We start from the raw sequence: 22,416 nt of genomic DNA, 5'->3' as shown, positions 1-22,416 counted from the left end.
TTATAGCATATTTCCGCATTTCAGTCTACTTCTACCCAGGAAGGGGAATAAAGAGACTGAGAATCAGAACTCTAAGATTCCAGTCCTGGAAGAACTCCAGTGAATACCTTAACTCACATAAATAATAATGAATTACCACCTGTGCATAAAGTTATGCACATGTCTTACTGTTCATAGGATTGAGGTTAAAAAACATTGCAAAACTTCTTTATTATATTGTATTTAAGGACAGGAACATAATTTTCTGTGCAGAGAAAAAGAATGTAAGAGAAAGGAGAGAGAAACATATGTTTATATGTGATGACATTTTGATAAAAGCATTATGACTTGATGAGGAATCTCATGAGTCCAGACTATTTTTGTGATTTGTGTTCTAAGTATCTTACATGAGTTTTTGCAAATCTGTTAATGTGCATACTTTAATCATCCCATTGGAAAACTGACCTTTACGTTTGCTGCTGCCCTCACCCACATGGCTTTCAAATCTATGGAATATGACTGCAGTAGACGTAGGGGATTAAGTTATGTTACTAGGCACTGCATTTAGTTTTACTTCTGAAAGGTAGTCTAGACCAGTTCAAAGGTCAGCAAAGAAATATTTCCTTTCACTGCTTGAGAATTAGATCTAACTTTGGATCATTACAATTTCTTACACACTATTCTCCTCTTCAAGTCTGACTTTTTCATGAGCAAGGGTCAAAATATGTCTATGTTTCAGATTTTGCCATTAGTTTTTACGTGCTTCAGGATATAAGCCATCTTTTATTCTGTCTTTGTGAAGCCCTGGAGTAATGGATGTCTGATCCTGATTGGGAAGACTTTGATTCTAATAGTTAGAAATGATCATTTGAAATTTTGAGTATTGGGATTTTATTGTTTTTGTCAGATAAGAGCATATGGGTAAAATTTTAAACCTGTGATCTTGAAGCATTTAACAAAATATTTCTAAAAACTCACTAGTGACAATCAATTTAAGCCATCAAATTTAGGTTTTGTTTCTTATTTAAATGAGAAATCATATTCACTTTAGAAAACCATTGTTGTATCTTAAGCATACAAAAGTTATCTGAACCTGAAAAGTGCAAGAGTTAATTAAAGCAGTGGAATAACTAGTTACCAGCTGTCAGCAAGGCATCAAAAACTATACTGCATGTGTTCTTATCCTTAAGTGTAAGACAATGTAACTTGCATTACCCTCTTTCCTAGCTAGCCAAGCAAGTCAAATTAATTACCTTATATTTGCTGCATGCTAAAGGCTCTTAGAGAAACAGCTATTTCAGATCAGGAAAATTGTGGTATCTTGCTAATATTGTGTGATTTAATACTGTGAAAACTGACCTACAAGCAGATAGGAATATTTTGAATGAATCCCATCTGGGGGTAGGAATTCTGTATCTCATAACAAATGAAGGGATGATCTGTAACAATCAAACTTGCATATGCTTTCCCTCTACTTTGGACTACCTAAAGAATTGTGCCATAGATTGTAGATGTGCTGAAGAACATGTACAAGAACACTGACAGGCACTTTGCAGAATACCTGCAATACAATCATAAAGAAGATCCAGGAAATTCATCAGTACCTGCACAGAAGAAGAGTAAATATTGAAAATGGAAAGTTTTGTGGATGAATACTGGAGCAGCAGCAAGTATGGGAAAGAACTGATATAGGTATAAGGATAGGTAAGGCAGTGATGATTTATGTAAAGTGAAATTTAGTTTGGAAAAATAAGCAAGGGTTTAGATGTCAAACTGCCTTCTATATTTTTCTAAAGCAGAAACATCAGAAATTGAAAAGTCCTTGTAAATCACAATTTCCTATCAAAGTGTAAGGATAATCACTTACAAAAAAATAATTTGGTAGAGATTGCTACCTTTCCTAGTCCAGTTTAACATGACCTTGATGAGGAATCCTGGGTATCCAAAAATTGGAAGACAAATGAGGAATTGTGCAGTGGTCCAGGTAGCACATGGAGTAATTAGTTCTAGCCTCTGCTCTTGTATGTGGGCTCAAAAAAGTTAGTTACTACTCCCTGGCTATTTTTTGTTTTCCTAGAAATTGACAGCCGAGATACTTACATATTTTTATAAAAGATTCAGGAATAAAAAATGTAATATATTCTTATTATAATAAATATTATTATTCTTACAGATGTAATTTGTGAGACATATCTTCCCTGTTTACAGCTTTATTTTTGCAGCTTTCCATAAGGCTACCAAATTTTCTCTTTTGACATAGTTTAGCCATGTTACAAATGCCTCGACTTTCTAGGAAGTTGATGTTTCAACATGCCGAGCTCTCCAAATATTATCACACAGGTTCAGCAAATTCTTCCTGCAGTGTTATGTTAAAATAGTTTAATGCTGAAATAATTTTAGAAAAAGAAAATTGTTGCAGTATAAATTTTTCAAAATACTTTGTATACAACAAATTTTGAAGTAACTGTGATATAACTTAAAGGTACATAAATAGCTAATCTGACTTTCTGTTTTTTAAGGATCCACCAATGGCGGTGACCCTTGGATTGCGAATGGAAGAAATGATTTTTAATCTTGCTGATACGCATTTATTTTTTAATGATTTAGAGGTAAGAATCAAAGGAACATAAACACTGTTACACCTGGGATGTCAACACAGTGGTTTTACTGTGCATTAATGCTTGTTATGTGTGGTGCTATATGCCATTCCAGAGAACGTCATATGCTAATCACAGAGAGATTTAGCCAGATGTCTGTGAAGTCCTGTGGCAACAGAGTCCTTCCATGAAATTGAGTGAAAGGGGTGATCTGGAAACTACGCCTTCCTTTCTAAGAAAGATCTTTGACTTTGGGCAGTACTTTCAGTGCCCATGGATTCGGTGTTGTCTGTCAGGATTTCCAGGAGAGACATGTATGTGTCTCCCATTCTTTCTCTTGAAATTCTCTATATTTGCTTTGAGTTGGTGGCATCATCTCAACCAAGCGACTTCATTCTTCTCTTTATGTTCACAAGTAGCTTTTTGACTTCATGTCCAACTTTCTTACTCAAAGTAAGAATATCCTTCATTTACTTCAAAGTCTGCAGAATTAGAGAGGTGTGACTATGGTGGATTTATTCATCAGTGTTGTCTCCAATGCCACAGAAACTGAGAACAAAGTCTCAGTTTTCTTCTGATCATCAGTTCCAAAATCTTGCTGTTAGAATAGAGGAGCTTATGGGTAGGCCATCTTCTTCTCTTCTCTGTTCCCCAAAGAATACTGTGAATTTCAAGTCAAATATTATAGACAGGAATGGCTCATTCTGAAAAATGCTGAAGTGGTTTATGAAATAAAAATGAAAAATTCCTGTATCTGTCTCAATTTCCATATCAACTAATAGAGACACCTTTCTGAACTCTGTTAAAAAGTTTCTTGATTTATTTATTTTTAAGTTTAAAAGACTGAGAGGGTTCAGCAAATACTTGTAAGTGTTGAAGAGAACACAGGGTTATTTCTAGTTTTGTGAGTCCAAAACTCAAATCACCATATATATATATATATATATATTCATTACACTTTTAGTTACTTTCCAGGTGATTTCATTTATGATGCTATATTCCTTTCAGAGACTAAGAGACTTTCAGTAAGCCGTGCTTAAATACACTTTAATACACAAGTATTAGTTTGGGTTCTTCACTGACTGTCCCATGCACTTGATTGACACTTGCCACCAAGTTTCTGGAAGCCTCACATATGTATGAGTGTGGTCAATTCAGACATGCCTTCTGCATATCAAATCCTCTTAACTATCAAATTTTGTACTCTCTAGCTTGTGCCTTTTTTTTTTTTTTTTAATCTTTTACTTATTTCTTTTCCTTCCAGATAAAAGGGGAAAATCTAGAAAGAAGTTCCCACCCAAAATTTTTGATCTGACAGGCTTTCAAATTTTCAGAGTGTAGTGTGTCACATCCTGACAATGTGAAGCCTCCTGGTTGCCCATGATTTCTTCCTGAGGTAACCAGGCAACCACACGTTCTGTCACAAGACACCCAGGGTGTGCCATTTGGTATCTGCTCAGAAAAGGGGGAGACCTCTAGCTGGGGAGTGACCACTGTGGATCACTTGCCTGTTGGAAGCATGCAGATGGACAGCCAAAGGGGCAACTGCCTGGGGAGCAGGCCCATCGGCAGTGCTTCACAGACATTTCATTTCTGTCCAGGAGTCCGTGTCTGCTAACGTGGAATGTGACAGTCTTACAGCTGTGGGTTTTTTTTTTTTCTTTTTTTTTAAATTTATTTTGTGGAACAGACGGCAGGTGAAAAACAACTTTCGAATTGAACTGAAGGCGTTTCAGACTCTCCCCTGATCTTTATCAGTTGTTGTCTTCCTCAGAGTGGATCTCAGAGTTTCCTCCATGGTCAGATATTTTGCCACTGATGACAACTGGAAGACTTTGAGATCTAGTGTAAAATACCAGAGAAAGGTCTCTGGTGAGTGAACACAAAAAATGAGGATAAATGAGATTTCTCCATTCACTGAAGTCTTTGTTTCTTAGTACTTCCTTTATTCTTTTGTCAGCTGCAGGAATAGCAAAAGCAAGTGTACCAGGATGAGTTTCTTTGTCCTGCCTGCAGATCTCATTTATTCTCAGCAATTTTCAAGTCAAGAAACAGATCTACTTCACCTTATACCTATGCTGTACTTCTTCTTTCCAGCAACAGACACATAAGGAAGTAAAACCCTGGATATTCCTTCACCAGTCGGTGTTTTATTGCAGTCTAAGTGAGTCATCACTTGACAATGCAAGTGCATTCGGTGAACGTTCTCTTTCTGGTGCCCTGTACCGAGGTTAGATTCCAAATCAATTTTTCAAAGCATTGCTTAAATTTCTTTTTAGCAGACCTTTACCCCTGTATGTTCAGATTTCATGTGGCACCCAATGAACTTTAAGCCGTTCAGTAGCATGTGCCCAGATTTCTTCAAACTTGTGTTGAGTTCATGGATTAGATCAGCAAAAAGGAGCTTTCACCTCTTTATATACTTCAGTCTTGCTTGTAGCCATTAAAGCTTCATTCTATTCTCTATTTATTTTCTTTGTAGTTCTCAGGTTCTGCTGCCACAGGTGACTTGCAGATCTGGTTCACACATTGTGTATATTCTTCATAGGGTGGTCTTAATACCCTGTGCAAAAATTCTTACTCCAGTTCTTTTCAGAGCTTGAACAGTATCCAGAGAGTATTCAATTTTAGATATATCAAAGAATACTAATTGCAGACTCTTTTTAAGAATCTCGTAATTCAATCAATTTGATTGGATTAAAACAAATTTCCATAAGCAATTAATTCTTTTTGAGCCCAGAATTCAGCTTTGTTTTAAAACCAACTCTATTATAAAATTACCAAAACTCCAAGCTTTTTGTTCCGATATGAACCATGCGCACAGATTCTCTTTAGCAGATAAGATAGGAAAATGACTTTGTACTTACAAGCACGGTATCATGTACCAATGTACATAGAGATATCCTTTAATATATAGATAAACAGATCTGTCTATTCAAATATGTTTACAGAACACATGGCCTTTTCTAAACACTAAATATTGCAGAGTATCTGCAAGATGACTGAGTCATGAATTCTGAGCATTCCCCTGTTCTGTCTTTCTCCCTCTCTCCCTCTTCTGTCTTCTTCCCTCTGTCCTCCCCTAGGTAACTGGGAGGTAGTCTATAGCTTTGGCGCTGATCTGCTGATGGTCACGGCTACCAAGGCATAAGACCTTTAGTTCTTATTGGGGGAAGTGAGATAGGCATTTGTTTTTCAGTAGACAGATTACTTACCCTTTTTCTATCTCCCTTTTCTAGCACCGAGCCATCAAGTCTCACACCTTCTGTCTTACATTCATCTTCATCCCACCATAAACCACATGTCACTGGACATGATAACTGTAATGTACTAATGAAGACAGATTCCTTTGGCATTGACTCCAGTCATTTCTCTGAATGGTCTTAGCTCTCCTTTTTTCCCTTTCTTTCTTGATTACTGGCACTGCATACCAAGCTCTAGTAATAACAACCAAGTTATTGAAAATTGTCACATACAAAAATAAAGCTTTCCTTCCTCTATGCAAATGCGTCTCATTACAATGACTGCTGATGCAGAAATTCCAATCTGTTGAGACATTCCCTGCTGACCCAGTAACCCATGTCCTAATCAGCCAAGCTGTAGTTTTATTTCAGGCTAGGCTGTTCTCCAGCTATTTCATTCTCAGTGTATAAATTTTACTTCGCTTGAGAAATATCACTTGGGAGGGCAATTGGTATTTTGCCATGAAAATAGGAGTCTCGTGCTCTAGAAAGTTCATGTGCCAAAACAACGTTTAGATCTGGGACTAAGCTCAGTAACAGTATCCAGTCTAAAACATTCAGTTCTCAAGCAGATAAGGAATAAATGGAAGTTTCTGTCTTTATCTCAGTTTTATGACAACTTTTAGAAATGTTGTAGAACATACTACACTCAAACAAAAAACATTTTCTTCACTTCTCAACCATGAATCTTCAAACTCTATAATCCCCTTCCACCACCTAGGATAATGAAGGAAAAAGTTTATATATTTCAAATAAACTGAATTACATTTCTATTTGTATGGTAATCCTACCATATTTTAAATAGGATTTTGTGAGGTGCATTCAGATATAATTTAAATTGGTATTGCTTCAAGTAAAAGCCTGTTATATCTAGATTCCTTTCCTGTACAACTAGTAGTAGGAAATAAATCTTTCTTAGTTTTGACCTTGCACTGACAGAAAGCCATTGTGGATTGAGTATAGAAAATACTGGAGATGCTGCAAAAACCATTTTACCTTAACATTTAAATTGAAAGAGGGCCTTTCCTTCCTCCCTGCAACTGTTTGGTCTATTTTACAAGCAATTAAAATCTAGTATAGAACCACCAGTTTTCTGAATCACTTGGGAAGACTATGAAACTATCTCCTATTTCCTTGCATGTTTTTGTGCTTTCTTTTTCACACTGGAGAAGGGAATTTGCAAAATGTAAACATATTACTTGAAGTAAACAAAAAGACAAAATAAAATGATGCAAAAAGTGCGAGGCACGTGAGTTTGCTGTTGGTCAGGAAGCAAGTATTGCCAGACTGCTGAGGAGATGGGCAATAGATCTGAGGGGAGAAGAGGAAAAGGAAGAAGGGGGAAGCTGAGGAATGTTGTTAAATTCAGTCCTTCTATGTGGTTGGAAACTTAGCGACCTTACTGCAGGAGCAAGAGGCAAGCAACCAGATAACTGCATGTTCTCCTATTCTCCTGTTGCTGGAGTCAATAATCTAATTGTGAGATAAAAAATAACAGCAAACAACTGTGCCTTTGGCACCCAGTCATATTAAACTTAATAATTAAATTGTCTGCAGAACAGTTATCTGGAATTTTCAAGGCTGGGACAATATAGCTGAATGACTTCACCAAAGCCATAGAGCTCAGACAGCCCTTGTTATCCATGAAGACACCTGTGTGCCCTCCAATTAATCAGTACATGTGCAAATCCACAGGACTGATTTTTAAACTTTTCCAATTATCTTATGCTTTGACCAGTTCCAGTGAAACGTGGTTAGGAAGCCAGATATTGCTCAGATATTGCAAAATATTAAGATTTTTTTTTCCCAGTGGGACTTTTTGTCTGATTTTTGAACTCCTTTCCTACACTGAGTGGAATCCAGTTGCATTTTTTCTTGAGTGTAAATAATAAATAGGGATAAAGACACAAATCTTTTATTTCAGCTGCCACTTCTCATTTTCTTTCTCTTTTCATCTGTTATTCACATCCAAAAGCACCTTCTTCAAAATATTCTACAGCTTAAGATAATCTCTGCAAACAGAGCCAACAAATTTTATTTCTCCAAGGGAGAAGAATGATTCATTTGTTTATCTTCCCTGAATGCAGGTCTTTCATGCTTGTCTCAATGGAATAAGTCAGATGAGCAGACTTTGACCACTCATTCTTTTAGTCTTGATACTAATATGATTGTTGGTTTTTATGTGTTTATTTTATATACTAATTGATATTTTGAAAAAATAACTTCACGTGGATAAAATTCTATTGAAATTTTCACTGAGTGCAAAGCAAACAAAACCCTGGACAGAAATGGTAATTCGCCAAAATCATGCTCCCTGAATAAATTCTAGGAACTTCATGGTACACACAATTGGAAATCACTTCTCTGCTCAGATTTATCTTTCATCTGTAGCTTAGCAATAATACTCAACTGAGATTTGAAAATCAGAACTGTGTACTCCTGCTTTTCACAGGAGGTTTGAATTAAGGTTGCATGTTGGCAACATTATTTGATATAGATAAATCTGATGACTCTATTTGAAGCATAAAACTGCATCTTGAAAGTTCAGCCATATTTTGCCCTAGTGGTGAGACTAAATTATCTGAAAACCTCAACTGGGAAGTCATTTTTAAATACATCCCTGAACTTTTTCATGAATAAAATTAGGATCATGTTAGCTATTTAAAATATTTTTAAGAAAAGTCTCTTATACAGAGAGAAGTCTGCGGGCACTGAATTTCTGGTATGTCTTTTGGGGAAGGTTGTTAATTATAGCAACTTCAGAAAACACTAATACTCATTGCATAATTACTTATTTATTTATTTGTGCTTCCCCTACATTTACCTGTTTTTCTGCTGTAACTGTTGTGCAGAAGAGGTACTAAATTATAAAAACAGACTGAAACGGAGTTCAGGTTTACAGGTACCTCGGTTTCCTGGAGTTATTTGCATCTCTCCAAAACCAGAAATAGTGCATTTCTTCAGGTCTGCTTTGATTATCTTTGATTTCTTAGCCAAAGACATTCAGATAAATCAAGACAGGAATCTGATAAGCATTCAGACTCCTGAAGACTTGAGACAAATTGCATGCCTCATAAGGCTCGTCATCATTAGCTTTTAGGGAACAGGGAAATACAGTTTCAGAGATTTTGGAATATCGATATGCTAGAGAGATGGAGACATAATTGTTCTTTCTTTTTTTTTCAATTAAAATAATTGTTATTTGAAGAAAAAAAAAATTACAAAGCACTTTTTTAAAGACCTATTTTAACTGATTGGTCCAGTGTAGGAGTTGAAATTTGTGTTGTTTTTTTTTAAAGAAACTGATGATGGTATGAAGCTTAAGTGTACATATGCTGCCATCTTCTGGTAGAATTAGTGGCCTGCAACAATCATTTCTTCAACATCTGTACTGAGCATATATATGGTGAGCATAGGATTCTTTAAAATAATTTATATTTTGATGTTTTTTTCAACAGGAATGTGATCAAGTTCACATAGATGATGTTTCTTCTGATGATAATGGACAAGACCTAAGGTAAGATAGAGCATTTGCTTCAATTTTTCTCTACAAAGATTAAATAAATTGAGCATTTACAGGAATACATTGTATTTATTTTTGCTGTATTTTGGGTGTTTGCAGTACCTACAGTTTTGCAACTGATGGCTTCCATGCAGCTGCAAGTAGTGCAAACCTTTGTCTGCCAACAGGTGTAAGAGGAGGGGTTGACTGGATGAGGAAGCTGGCTTTCCGTTACAGAAGAGTAAAAGAGTTGTATAATACTTACAAGAACAACATAGGAGGTGAGTTTAATTGTGAAAAATGATTTAGAATGTTGATAAGGTTCGTCCATATGGCAGTAAACTCCTGCCAAGTCGAAGTGCCTTTCAAACCATAGACTGAAATGAAAGTAATCTGACTGGACCTTGGGCTATTAAAAGCTGTAAGGACAGATCCAATATTGTGCCACTGTGCAGGAGAACCACAGCCAGGGAAGCAGGCTTTTGTTTAACTTGTAGAGAGCCCACTCATCTCCTTCAAACCCAGCTCAATTACATCTACCTTCTCCTAGCTTACCGATTGATTAAGACACTTATTTTACTTCAAATAAGCTGTTATTCTAGAAAAGAGGTTTTATAATTTCCACAGCACAGATTAGCTCTGGGTGGCACTCTTTTCCATCCTACATTTTCAAGATCTGGTTGGCAACAACACACTTAATTCTTTGCTCTGCACCTGCTATTCTGTTTTCACTTAGGGGTATGCAAGAAACCTCTAGCACTACCATATGACTAGCTCTTTTTGTTATCTTTGTTGCTTACACAGCTAACTGTGTTAGCAAGAAATCCCAGCTTCATCTGGGACAGAAGCTTTCCTGTTCCTGCTTTCATTCATGGACTCTCTCATGTCAGTGGCAGCAGGCTTTTAGGAAATCATATCAGCAGAACTACAAGAATCTGTTCTGGAGAGACTTGTGTAACTTATTAGAGGCAGGTAACCCTATTCTGAGGAATCTCCCAAGAAAAGACTGTGAGAACAGGAAATACTTAAAAAATCTTCAAACATTTCTAAAGCCACAATTGAGAAGGAGAGAAGGCAAACCCAACCAGGACGGAGTCCCAGTGAACAATTTCCCATTCTAGAGCATGGACTCTCAATTCAGATAAAATTCATTTTAGAAGAATTTTCAATTTACCTTTAGTAAAACCACATCAGTGATCTTTTAGCATTTCTTCCAGTCTCTCACAAATAATTAACAGTACTACTAGCATGGACTGTGGATTAGTCATTAGATTAATCACTTTCTAAATGGGCATATCTAGCATATTTTTTTAACTTTTAGTTGTTTAGAGTCTTTATGTGCCACAAGATCAAGCCAGAGGAGCAAAGGATAGTAGTAGATGATTGGCTTTCAATTGTTCTGCCTTGCCCTTTGTTGGTATCATGAAAGGAGTTCTTACATATTAAGAATACTTGAAAGATTATTATCCAAAGGTTTACAGGGTTTTCTTATAAAATATTTTTTTCATATGAAATATTTTTTTCATATAAATCTCTTTCAGAGTAGCTGGTAGAATGCAACAGTAGGCTAGGTCAAACTATGTATTTTGGGATGTTCTGTTTCAGATTTTTGAAGACAGTCATCACCATTTCTGAAAGAGAAGAGATATATTAATGTCACCAAGCCTGCTTCTAGTACCATATCTAAATTTAAAATGGCTTGGTTTTGAAAAAGTCAGGTCTCAATGTTCATGAAGTTGGGTGGATTTTTTTGAAGTCTGACCATTCATACTTTAAAGATTCTTAAGGTGTTTTAAAGGACTATGTGAGATATAAGGTCATAAGATAAACAGCCATTTCAGAGCTGCAAATGCTGTAAATGAAACTAACTACTGACTAACTGGAACTAACTGCTAACTACAAAAGGACATGCAATCAGCATGCAAGACCAAGCAATCAGCAAACAAATGTTATATTTCCATATGCAAAACCTGATGTTTACCTATATACAGAGTCACAAGCAAGGCAGTTATAAAGATATGCAAATACCATAAAGACAAATTTATAATAAAGTAATTATTTTCTCAGTGTCTCTGCCTATGATCCCCATGGCATGGGTCTCCTTGTCACTGCTTCTGATAATCAGTGTAAGATGTACGTAAGAACTTTGTTTGAAAAAAATGGGTAGTTTTGAGAGAGACACTTGGAAACAAAGTCAAATGTGTGAATATAAATTTGGGGAGTGGGGGAGTAAGGGGGGAGAAAGACGTTTTTTTCAAATTCTGGAGCAATTTAAAATTGAAACAGTAACTGAAAATCTGTACATTCCAATTAACACAGAATTTAATTATATTTTTTTTCTTGCTTTTTTCATAAAAGGACTCCTAGGTCCTGCAAAAAGAGATGCATGGTTGCAATTAAGAGCAGAGATTGAAGCTCTGACAGACTCCTGGCTAACAAATGCACTTAAATCCTTATCAATTATCAGCACAAGGTATGTATTGAGTCTTTTTTTTTTTTTTTTTTTAATTAAAAAAAAAGAGAGATTTTCATTCTGGATATTCAGTGTCTATTTTGTGACATTTTAAGTTAAAGTATACTAGTACTTTTAAAGAACAGTACAGGTGTACTACAACGTTTGAATAGCACATAGGAAAAATTTCGTGGAAAATTATTTCATTTTCTGCCATTTCCGCACTGAGTAGTAGGAAAGGTCTTTTAGCATGTAATGCATGGTCCTATGAACATTGAAAGTGTAGTTTGTAATTGTGAGCCAGGCTTTAAGCTATTTATCCTGTGGACAGCAGCCTCTGAACTCCAAGTCTGTCTATTCTGGACTTCAATGTTTGTGCCTATTCACAGTGGTACCTAAGTACTCTATAAATCCCCAAAGAGAAAATCATTTTTATTCTGTCCTCCAAACAGATCAATATGATTAAACATATATCTAAGTTTTCAGAAGAAAGAATATCTGTGTTTGATACTATGACTCAGATAAAAGCCTGGAATCCCAGTCATGAGATTGTTCATGTGAAATAACAGAGCTGTGAAAACTGCTGCTTCTTAGTCACCTATTTAATATGTATTTTATTGGAAATCCCCAAAACATGTCTTCAAACTATAAGGAAGCCATTTTGCCTTCTAAATATATCTGAGGGTAAAAAAGCTGTTAAACAAGAAAGAACAAACTTGGAAAGATGTGAAAAATAATTTTAAAAGTAGTTGCTTTTGCAATATGCCTCTCTCTTAGTTATCGTTTAAATTTTTTCACAGTGTCATAGGCACCTCATGAGAAAAAAAAAAGTAAAAAAAATGTGTTAGTCATTGTGTTTAGCTCTGCATTTCTTTCCAAATTGTTAGTCTTCAAAAATACATTGTATAATGTCAATCTGTTGGGCATTCCAGGGTGAATGTGATAAACTGTTGCCACTGGCTCAGGACTGCTAAATAACAGTCATTTATCTTGTCATCAAATAACTGTACAGCTATAAATTTTTAGAAGATATGCCCGTGAGGCAGCTAAACTTCACTTAATATGTTAATGACAAGAAACTGAGATACACTAAGACAGAAATAATAGCCTGTGGTCTGCCCTGGGGCTTACAGAAGGACCAAAAATCACAACTAGTTGCTCTCAGTTCCATGACCATACACATGTTCCAGCCTGTCAGTGCCTGAAATGTCCTGGTTTTCAGTTTTCTGTTGTGTAACAGCTAAGCTCAGCTTCTCCATTCAAGCTTTCAACCTTTCCATTCAGTGCTATCTTATTAATGTGTTTATGATTGTCTCTCCCTCTTCTCAGAAAAAAAAATAAAAACAACAACAACAAAAAAAAAACTCTTGAAACATGAAGAAAGTGATGTCATTGTGCAGAAATGTATATTGGCCACTTATTTCCCCTCAAGACAGGAGTAACAAATGATGTTTTTGCTTTCTCCTAACACTTTAATTTGGCTGGTAGCTACTGCCAAGTAATCCCGAGCAGGAAAATGATGCTTTGAAGGCACTGGGATGTCTATCTTCAGAGGTAGTGATCTTATATGTATGTTTCAGTGGACTCATCTTCAAGGACTTGGTTTTCATAAATCAGCCTGGAATGCTTCCTATAAATCATGTCTATATATGTTTCAAAGGATTTTGCCAAAAAGTTTATGTACATTTTTCTGGAAGTGATGGTGCTGAGTAGCACTGCTGTGTGAGTGAAAGTAAATGTTGAGAAACCTCGAATATGTTCTCCACAGCTGGTTCACCTCATCAGCATTTGGGTAAAGGTTTTAAACTATTCAAACTTAAACTATTTCTCTCATTTTAGGAGTAACTGTGTAAATGTGTTGGTAACAACAACCCAGCTTATCCCAGCACTTGCAAAAGTCTTGCTATACAGTTTAGGAGGAGCTTTTCCCATTGAAAATATTTACAGTGCAACTAAAATAGGTAAGAAAATTATTCCTTCATTCATTCTAACTACTCTGCATTATTAATAATTGCTTGCCAGTAATGGATGGATTCAAAACCATGTTCCTAACACATTTTTAGTTAAAAGTCAGACATTGCACATGTTCAGTTGTTTATGTTAATAATAGTATTCCTAATTTAGCTTCTTTTCATATATGCCTAATATGATAAAGATTCCAGTATTGATTAAAAACCTCAGAAACTCCTAGTTAAAATACAGAGAACATAAAATGTGCAGAGAATAATGAAGAAAAGTGTTTCATTAATTCTAATCCAAACAGAAGTGTTGTTAAAATAATCTCTATTCTGATCTTTAGATCTATGTAAGGTAGACCACAGCTTCCTATCCTTTTTTGGAATCACATCATATTACTGAGCATAACGATGATTGGTATCCACAGAAGCTGTGCTGATGGATGCCTCAAGGGCCCTTCCCTATTCTGCTGCTAACTGGCTACTTTGAAGGGGCTTGTGTACAGTTTGGAGAGTAGTATATTTGGGAATGACATCCAAATGTAATATAAGAAAAGTTACCAACCCTGTGAGATCATAGAATCATAGAATGGCCTGGGTTGAAAAAGATCACAATAGTCATCTAGTTTCAACCTCCCTGCTATGTGCAGGGTCACCATCTATCAGACCAGGCTGCCCAGAGCCACATCCAGCCTGGCCTTGAATGCCTCCAGGAATGGAGCATCTACAACTTCCTTGGGCAACCTGTTCCAGTGCGTCACCACCCTCTGTGTGAAAAACTTCCTCCTAATATCTAACCTAAATCTCCGGTATTAGTTTAAACCATTCCCCCTTGTCCTATCACTATCCACCCTCATAAGTAGTTGTCCCTCCTCCTGTTTATACGCTCCCTTCAAATATTGGCAGGAAATTGGACATATGACACAGTCTACTACTAGCAGTAATTTTGGCAGATTTCATGATTTGCCATTTAGTAATTTAAGAATGTTGACTATAATATCTTGAATAACAAGGACAGTGCCACTTTACTAAAAAATACTACATTTCCTAATTGTTTTTCACAAGTGAAAAAAAAAAAAAGTGAGAAAGTGAGAAAAATTTATATTATAGCAGTGTTAGGAAAATTTATTATCTCGGTTATCTGTTAATTAGCTGTAGCTCATCCCTTGAGACAGAAATGCCTCAAATCCTTCGAAAAAGTCAGGGAACAATATATCCTAAATACAGTAAGCTTTTGAGAAGTTTCTGGAATTAATGTCATCTGTCATACAGCCTGTATGTTGGCTTCAGTTCATGAGATTACACTCAGAACAAAGAAAATCATGCTGACAGAATTTGGATTTGAAGAGTGAAGCTGCATCTCTAGAGGCTCTGTGGAAGGAGTCCTGCACCAGGATTTCCTTGTAGGAACAGTGCCTGCTGTCTCATCCCTCTTGGGAACACAGCAAACTCTCTTCAGTGCAGGACCTACTTTTCATTTCGGTGACCTCTGCTTTGTGTTGAGCACAGGACTAAAATTGTAGCTGTTTCTTGCACACACTGAAATTAGATCCTGATTGGACAATTAATACACAGAATGCTTTTCATAATCGTAAGCATTTTTTCTATTGGACCATCTGAAGAAAAGCAAGAGAAGAGCACTAAGAATCAGAGATCTAGAAATCAGGAGCTTAAGAGAGGGGACTGAAAATGCTGGGGAGGAGGCAGGGGGGGAAGGGGGAGACATCAGGTAAAAAGCTATTATAAAAAGATAATAAATTATGGTTAAATTGCAATGGAGTATGCATAGGTTGCATATCAGAGAGATACTTCCTAAGGAAAAAGTTAATTAAATATGGAGATGCCTGAGGAAACAGAAAAATCATTTTATCTGCACAGTTCATGGATCAATAACACAAGCATTTGCTGGTAAATTGAAGCTGTAGTACAGTGGGAAGATGGGTAGGTGACTTTGCTTGGCTCTTTTAAATCCTGTTTATTGTTACTGGCTTAGCCTGCTTGTTTCCACATTCCTCCAGAAGAGCCAAATACTTCGTGGAAGTTCACCCAGGAACCTGTTATGTCTAGTTTTATTTTTGGTGTCCATTTTTTTCTAAACACATTTTCCATTGCTACATGGCTTACTTTCGCAGATATACTAGACCTGAAATTGCTGCAGTTCTTGGAAAATTATTACTACAGTAATAGGGAAACATTTAATTTCAATTTTCCTTTCACTAACATATTTGTTTTTGCAGTGCTACTAATTCCTTTATTTTGGTGGCTTTCCTGTGACTGTTAAGAAAGAGATTTAATTTGACCCAAATCAGCTTAGTGTCACTAACAGTGTTAGTTGTTTCTCAGCAGTTTTAGCTCTAAATCTCAAGGCAGGGAACTATAAAAAATAACAAGTAGTAGAGATGTGTTAGCGCTGCAGTAAACCTTTGTAGAGCATCATGGTAACTTGCTTGATAGCTTGAACAAGTAGTGCATTGTTTTTCAGGCAAAGAGAGCTGTTTTGAGCGTATAGTGTCCAGATTTGGCACTAACATAACTTATGTTGTGATTGGAGATGGCCGAGATGAGGAGCATGCAGCTAATCAGGTAACTTCACTCTGAACTTTTATCTCATTTATCTTCCAGGAAAAGAAAGTTGCTTTGAACGAATAATGCAAAGGTTTGGCAGAAAAGTAGTATATGTTGTAATTGGGGATGGTGTAGAAGAAGAACAGGCAGCAAAAAAGGTAACCTGTCTCCTGAAATGTTGGTGTGATACATAGCTACTAATGCAAGCCTTTCTGTTTGCATTTCTGTCAATTTTGTACAATGGCAGAATGACAAATCATTTCAGTCTACAGACACAAGGCCATAAGAGCATGATGACATCAGCACTTAAAGTAAAATGAACCATTTGGATTCTAGCATTTGCTTTATTTCAGTTTGGAAAGAAAAAAAAAAAAAGCAAAATCATTTAAAAATTGACAAAGAAACGTCGGGGCAAAAATGTCTGATTAACGTCAAGCAAATAACAGATATATCATGGGTTTGACATGAAGGTTGGGTGGTCATTCTCTTTAAACAGTGAAACCAGGTAGGTTTGAAAAGAGGTGTTATGGAGAATGTGAAAAACCATTAAAAGGATTGTGCAGATCTTTTACTTAAATAAAGACAGATCTGTAGTTGGCTGGAGCACACAGAATGAACATATAGTTTGATTCAGGAAGTAAACATCTGCAAACAGAAAAAGAAAACGACATAAAGACTGTGCACCAAATCAGTTTCTAAAAAAAAAAAAAAAAATTGTTTATTTAGAAGCATTTTTCCCTCATCTGATGAATTCAGATCTAAACTTCACCAGATAAATTTTCTATGTTCAGAAGGAGATCAAATTAGTAGAAATTTGAACCATGCTTCACAGTATAGACCCTCAAATGTGCAGAAACAGATTTATTTATTTATTGCCTCTGCACAGCTGCATAATTTATATAAATGTCTTTGTGCTAGAAGTAGTGAAATTAAGTGTCTTAAAGTGTTAAGTTTGTAGAGTGTGGGTGGAATGGAAACAAAATGAAAAAACTGAAATGCTTATTCCAAATGGTTCCTTGATATAGGTACTGGTGATGGGTCTTTCGTAGATTGTGCTAAACAACGGTGGTTGGATTGTGTACTTTCCAGTCTGGCATGCTTGTTTTCTAAATGTTGGCTACACTGCATGAATAGATAACAGAATTCAGAGAAATGGTTGAATAGAGCATATTACAAATAGATCTGAACAGAACATGAAAGTATGACTTCAATTCTACTCTGATCAATTGCTGAAGGAGAAAAGTACATATACCTGCAACTCTCAGAGACGCTGATGCTTTCTGCAACACATTATCTTCTTTTAAGTACAGAAATGTGTTATTTTCTCCTCAAAAGATATTTATTTTCCTTTTCCTCCCAGAAGGACAAAAATGTAGTTCAACTCTGTTTCAGTGTGTGAAGCCACATTTTATGAAAGTCTTATAACTTTTCAAATGAGCTTGCAGACTCTTGCAAAGTATAACAAGTGGAACAGAAGCAGATTTCCTGTTAATGCTCCTTTGTATGGGTTTCCATGATAACAAGAAAACAAATAGCCCTCACTAAATAATGGGCTCTTTACAAAGACACTATTAAGAAAGGCTGTCTAATTTTTTTTACCTTCAGGTGAACTGTTGAGCTCAGATCTATTTTGGCCTGATTTTTGTCAGTACCTTACTAGCAAAAATCATTCCAGAAACACAGTGGTGTAAACTCCATGGTGGTAACCTGACTAGTCTCATGCATCAGATACCGCCCTCTGTCATAGCATTCATTGTTCCTGACCTTTTTCCCCCCTCTGACAAACACAGCACAACATGCCTTTCTGGAGGATATCCAGTCATTCGGACCTCTTGGCTCTCCATCAAGCACTGGAACTAGAGTATTTGTAACTGTGTTCTAAAGTTGGCGATCCTGTTTTTTATATATATATTTCAAGTACACTGAATTTTTATGTGTGATTCAATGCCTCTGGCTTTACACATATGAATTGTCTTAAGAAGGGAAGAAATATTTGGAATTAAAAATTCCAAATTGAAGAATTCAGATTGCTGAATGGAGTTAAAGCATTAGTGCTACGTAAGGAAGCTCTATGGTCTTATATATGCAACGTTTTTAAATGGATTAAAACTGTGGAGGTTGCTGGTACACACCGAATGAGCCCTGACAGGAGTGAACAAAGGACTCGAACTGGCAAAGCACCAACACGCGTTTTCCAACCGACAAGGTGGTGTTCAACAACATTCCTCAAAATGGGATATATTCTCAGCACTGAGGTTTGAACCAGACTTTAGCCTACCTAACCCAGAAAATCTGAATTGGAATGCACTCAGACTGTATAATGACAATCCTGTCTAGACCTGTAATTTGTGTAAATTATTGATGAAAATAACTTACTGTGACTTTATTAGCAGCTGATTTTGGAAGTGGATGCAATTTTTCTTTCTTTTTGGGGGTCGGGGAGGGAGAGGGTTATATAATATTGTCTCTTTTATAAGTTTGGCAAACAGAATGTGCATAATGATGTGTTGTGCCTTAAGGAGAAGACTGTGTTTGTGTGTTATAATGTAACTTTGGTTAAAAACTATGTAGATAAACAAACAAAAAAAAAAGCCTTTGTGATAATTTTTGACATGACCAAATTTGAAATTTAGAGAAATCAAAGAGAATGACTGCACCAAAGCATTTAAGTTTTCGTTGCAGTGAAAAAAAAAAAAGAATAATAAAGGAAAGTTTGTGTTTTTATTTGGATTCTCAATAATTCCACTGACTGAGGAAAGTTGAGAGTATGTTGGGAGGTTGATAGTGGGGACCGCTACCATGAAAGCTAAAAAAGAAGAGTTTAACACCTTCAACATCATTTCTTGATTCTCTGATGAGATAACTAGGAGCCATTTTCATGAATTACTTAGTCCACTGAAAGCCATGCAATGAGTGTATTTGCTGTGTCTGAAGGAACAAACTCCCAGCCAACTGATGAAGTATCTGGAGTGCACTAATGGCATTACTGGAAGGTGAAAATATTCTATTAAGCACAGATGGAGGATAAAACCTAGGTTCTTTAGAAAGAAAAGAATTCTAAAGAATGTCTTACTGATCAGATGCACAAATTATGCTACATTCAGCATATTTAGGATCAACACTGGCAGCCAGAATTGCTGGCAAGATAGCATTGGCCACTTGGGAGTAGAGTCCATTTTGGTAAATATTTTGGCATATTTTGGTAGCTTTTCCATTCAGTTCCACATACAGATGTCTTCTGTTTTGGGTCAACATGTCTTCCCCTAATTTTGATTACAAAAGATTAATATACAAGAGCAACCCTTAAGGGTCTTTGCATTCAGATATTTCAACAGCATGTCAGGCATCTGAGAAGAGGATAAGGAGGGGATTTTGATGAAGAAATACTGAGAAATATGTTAACTTTAGTCATGTATATTAATAATTTTGGTCCATGGTGATAATTACCTTGCAAGTACTGAACAAGCTGTCTTTCAGCACTGGAAAATGAGCAAGGTCTGTTTTCAACATAAGAGCCCCAGCACCCTACATGAGCACTCTAACGCAACTGCAGTGGTTCATCTTTCATTGCAAAAGATGGAAACTGCTTTTTTTGATTTTTATTACCTATGTGGAGATGCCTGAGGTTGCCTTTGCTCTAACTCTGTGAAGAAGTGTGAACAAGAGATGTTAAATGTAAATTCCAATGATGCTTACAGAAGTACAGCTGTCAGCACTGAGCTGAATTACTTCCACCCCTGTTTTGAAGCCAGTGTATGCTTAGTAAGCAGGTAGTAAGCAAATTTCATCTTTGTTGATGTGTTACATAAAAGTTATTTGGTAGGTGAAAGCTTGGAGCCACTAAAAAATCAAGGCAAAACTCCTTTGTAACTTCACGAAAATGGAATATTTTGCTGCTTTGGAATTGGATATACAAGTCATCATAAAAGAAAAATATTTTTTTGTTATCATTGGAAAGTGTGAAGCCATGAGAATGACCACACATGAAATCACTATGCACCAGCTACTTGGGTGATAGATATGTGTATTCAAGAAATAAAAATGATGCATACCTTATTTATATTTACAGAACTTGCCTAGTCACATTTGCTTAGAAGTACTTTTTGTAAGACCTGCGGTGCCAGTTTTTCATAGTCTTCAAGTGGGAAAAAATGTTTCTACTGGAACAGGAAAAAAGGTTGAACAAAGCCCTTCTCAAGTTCCAGCACCATAACATTGCATGAGAATGTCAATATAAAAATTTTTATTTAAAAAAAAAATTGGTATGATGAAATAGCTTATTTTTCATTTCTTTTTTCTTTTTTTTTTTTTTAACAAGTGATAACATTATTTAAATGCATGAACCAATTTTATTTCTCTTTTTTCTTTAGCTTTTCAGTGTTCTTTACCAAATCAGATGTTAGAACAAACAATAGCCCAGCAACAACCATCAGTTCTTAAAAAGGTTTGCAGTGGAGTTGTTCTTACCTCTCTGGCAAGACTGACTCAATTAATATACTGGACTTTCAGAGAGGAGGTGGAGGCACAAGGAGGGAAGTTTTGCAGAACACAGTGAAGTTCTGATTTTAACTTGAATTCTGTGTCCAAAGTCAGTGAAAGTTAATTATAAAAATAATCCACAAACAAATGCACCAGAAAAACAAAACAAAACAAAACAAAGATTTATCTCAAAAACCTTCACAATCCTAAAACTCTAAAGTAAAATTGCAGAGCATAAATACTGTCTTGCTAAGCAAAAATTATTATATATCCTTGAACGAGATTGTGTTGTACATGCCTGTTTTGTAGAAAGAAAGGACATTGATAAATTTTCCTGCATGAACAACAGAAAGGAGAAAATGACCAAGGCAGAGATGTATTCAAGACAGACTGCTCCAGATGGGATTCAGCTGAAGGCTGGTCATTTTGACATTGAGTGCATTTTAATTCAACAGTGTATTAATCAGAAACTGCCTTCCCTTCAGCCTCTCCTGAACAATCAAGATTGAGCACAGTGTCATGTTTGCAAGTATTCTGTGCAAATGACATGTAGGATATAATGCCGTTTGCTGATACTCTGAGCAGTTTTCAGTCATTATAGAACTTGAAAGTTCATTAGGCATTTGAATACTCAGCTTGCAGAATACAAACATAGTGTGATTGCAGTCACAAATTAGTAACTTAAATAGATATAACTCCATGCAGCTCAGCCTATCAGTGAAAAAAGAAGCAAAAGCTAAAAATGATAATTGTTTTTAGATACCTATGGAGATAGCACACAAAGACATAGGTGGCAGCTAGCTCCCAATTAATGATTTCATTAAAAGCCTGCGTGAGCAGCAGTGTTTGCATCCACAGTAGATGCAGAGTATGTTCCAGTGTAAGCACTGACAAGAGAGATGAAGCCAAATCAAAATCCTGTATACAGGCACACTTCATCTCAGAGCAGATGAAATCCTGCAGCCAACTGAACTGCAGAGTTTGTGGTGAATGTGGACTTGGCCCACAACAGGAAACCTGAATTTTAGCTGTGAGTTTGTGTCCAGATCCGGGGTTTTGGTTCAAAAGTCATCTCTATTTTACAGGAGTGATATCAAGCATATGCTTGAAATGAATATGGTATTTAGTATCTTTGAAGAGGAGCTGAAGTGACATGAGCCAAATCCCAGCAATAGCAGCATTTTTGAGATAAAATTGAAGCCAAGGGTGTCTGTTATGTATTAGCAGATTATAGTTTATTGGGGCCTACATAATTTAAGAAAATGTAAATTAAAATTAAAAGCTTGTAAAATTATGTACATCTTTACTATTTCTCAATAAATACACTTGGAAATGTCATTTTTTGCACTATAACATTTTGTAAGATGTTTGGTTTGCGGTTGAAACCCTCAGTAAAGAATATCTCTTATGGGAACTGAGCATGACCTTGGATTCCTCTTAAGTATGTCCATGCTGTCCTGGCGATCCACATCAAGCAACTCTCTGCCCTTTCAGTATGGTAACGACTAGCTCATCTCTGTGCTGTTTGCAAGGTGCAGCCCTGCAGGAAACCTCCCTTGTCCTGCACTCAGGTTTCCTTACGAAGGACAGCAGATGTCTTGCTCCCAATTGCAGTTTGAGAAACAACTTTTTTATTACAATGGCC

At 36.2% G+C, this 22,416-nt stretch overlaps 1 protein-coding gene across 17 annotated transcripts in view; it reads left to right on the top strand.

Annotated features, from left to right (window-relative positions):
• Nucleotides 1–22,189, top strand: part of EYA4 (EYA transcriptional coactivator and phosphatase 4) — a 154,277-nt gene extending 132,088 nt beyond the window's left edge. For 10 of the 17 annotated variants that reach the window (XM_085217275.1, XM_085217267.1, XM_085217264.1 and 7 more), the window contains 7 exons: nucleotides 2,499–2,588; nucleotides 9,277–9,335; nucleotides 9,441–9,601; nucleotides 11,679–11,793; nucleotides 13,612–13,733; nucleotides 16,210–16,310; nucleotides 18,083–22,189. In XM_085217275.1, coding sequence (XP_085073401.1) covers nucleotides 2,499–2,588; nucleotides 9,277–9,335; nucleotides 9,441–9,601; nucleotides 11,679–11,793; nucleotides 13,612–13,733; nucleotides 16,210–16,310; nucleotides 18,083–18,163 — 729 coding nt within the window. In that variant the 3' untranslated portion in view covers nucleotides 18,164–22,189. Of the gene's footprint in view, nucleotides 1–2,498; nucleotides 2,589–9,276; nucleotides 9,336–9,440; nucleotides 9,602–11,678; nucleotides 11,794–13,611; nucleotides 13,734–16,209; nucleotides 16,451–18,082 lie in introns of all 17 variants that reach the window. The other 7 variants (XM_085217268.1, XM_085217265.1, XM_085217262.1 and 4 more) reach the window with 2 other exon arrangements.
• The last annotated feature ends 227 nt before the right edge of the window (nucleotides 22,190–22,416 follow it).

The sequence above is a fragment of the Meleagris gallopavo genome, chromosome 2 (genome assembly GCF_905368555.1).
Source record: "Meleagris gallopavo chromosome 2, MGAL_WU_HG_1.1, whole genome shotgun sequence".
NCBI classification, from domain to species: Eukaryota; Metazoa; Chordata; class Aves; order Galliformes; family Phasianidae; genus Meleagris; species Meleagris gallopavo.
Note: the sequence above shows the minus strand (reverse complement) of the source record. Positions and strands in the feature narration are given on the sequence as shown.